Genomic DNA, 1,945 nt, shown 5'->3' with positions numbered 1-1,945 from the left:
ATATATTTTATGAATGAGTATGTGGGTTGATGTGAATCCTCAATGCATTTATGTTCATACTGTATGTGTGTGTGTCTGTTTGTGACACATATAGGATGACTTATTTAGCATTTGCTTCCCAAATCTTCGTATGTCTCAATTTGGGTCGTGGGATGCTTCTCTGTTGAAGTTTGCCTATTGAGTTATATCTAGAAATTCGGTCTCCATCTCATCAAAATTTCTTGACACAGTTTGGTAAATCATCTCGTATTCCACTTTGAAATCGACACAGTCCCAAAATCAAATTGCCGAGCACAACGTAAACAAAAAAGGCTGACTAATTCCAATTCGTATCTCTCAGAACTGGTGACATACGTATTTTAGAATTAGTAAAGCCCTTGCCATCTCCGAATACCAATGCATTCCAACGGCTACGGACCGCTTCGAAGACAAGTCTGAAGGACTTGGCAAGTAACGCTGCCAGGTATTTCGGGCTGTCCTCTGCACATGAAAGCTGAGTTTTGGTTGTCTGAATGCACCACAACTTCTACCTGCTCGGCATGTTATATGCAACTATTATCTCTTCTGTACATTGCTGACAAACATACCCTCCAGAGTTAAACACTTAAGCGCATGTTACCCGTGAGTGACGTATCTAATCCTGGCACATACCTGTGGATGTCAAAAAATGTTTTATTGCGTTCTACATAGTGTCGAGTGTAAGTTAAGTTTCGGTACGAATCGATCCAGCTTTTTTGGATACTTATACCTATTTCCACTCCCCTTTGTCAGCACAAGTGGTTCGAATAAGGGATCCAAGAAAGGCAAACAGCCTCCTTCTGAGCATACGTCCGACTCGCTCACCACACGCACCCCATCACCACAAGAGATCATCCTAATGCTCTTTGTATATCGAATGCGAAGTATGTCCTGATGCTACCTGTGAAAGATCCTCGGTGTATCGGAGGTGATGTGCGTCTTGTGGCTGCTATTGTATAGACTTTGATGCATATTCTAATTCTCTTTGTCGACCGCATGCGAGATATGTCCTAGTACTATCTGTGAATGATTCTTCGTGTACCGAATGTGACGTGCGTTCGACTACTGCTATTGTATTGGCTGCAAAGATGTTCTGATACTGCTTGTGAACCGAATGCGAAGTATATCCTGATGCTAACTTTGTGTTTGAATTGAGTGCAAAGTGTGCCCTGATGATACTCTTCGTGTACCGTGTTCGTATTTTATACGGTGGGTATTCTAAGCTGTTTGCTCATCGGTCAATATGGTTAGCCTCTGTGTATGGACTACGGAACATTTTTCTCAGATCTTTTTCTCGATTGTAGACGATATGTTCATGGGAATCTAGTGTTCATGGAGGGTATTATAGTTGTAGATGTGACTAGGTATCGTTGTTGAACGTGGTTGCGTAAATATGTCTGCGATTATCAATAAGCTTGTATATGCGTGTACATATATCACTATCCTTGTATTTGTGATTGGGAACACCTCGCACATCGTCTGGTTTGTGTGTGGATTGGCACATATGTCAAAAGGGGAACTTCTCTGGCTTCAACACATTCAATCTTCTGTAATCTGCTGATTCGATTACCACAAAGCGTCTAGGTGACCCCCACTCGATACTAAGTTTTAGACCCTTTTTCACGGAACGAATTGATGATTTGGTCCTTAGCGTGTGCTAGGAGTTGTCGATCAATTCGCTTATCCACTTTTGTGCTATCAGATTAGCGTCCTTGTATGAGGAAATCATCTCCAAAATTGGCGTTACTATTGCGAACAATCAACCGAATACTCACAGGTCGCAACCTTAGTCGTCAACTCAAGCGAATAGGAGCTCCAGATCTGAGTGTCAATGATCTCTACTATTTCATGGAGAATGACAGGTGTGGCTTATAATGCGCGTAATGTATCTCCCACCATTTGTGTTATATATATTTATATGTATATA

The 1,945-nt window shown here is 41.5% G+C and overlaps 1 protein-coding gene across 1 annotated transcript; it reads left to right on the top strand.

Moving 5' to 3' along the window:
* Positions 1 to 363: 363 nt before the first annotated feature.
* SARC_12700 (hypothetical protein) lies at positions 364 to 902 on the top strand (the record flags this gene model as incomplete). Its single annotated transcript, XM_014293188.1, has 2 exons — positions 364 to 463; positions 772 to 902. Coding segments are annotated over 2 exons (231 nt in total), but the record flags the coding sequence as incomplete, so codon positions are not given.
* Positions 903 to 1,945: the final 1,043 nt, after the last annotated feature.

The sequence above is a fragment of the Sphaeroforma arctica genome (assembly GCF_001186125.1).
Source record: "Sphaeroforma arctica JP610 unplaced genomic scaffold supercont1.2514, whole genome shotgun sequence".
Lineage (NCBI taxonomy): Eukaryota > Ichthyosporea > Ichthyophonida > Sphaeroforma > Sphaeroforma arctica.
Note: the sequence above shows the minus strand (reverse complement) of the source record. Positions and strands in the feature narration are given on the sequence as shown.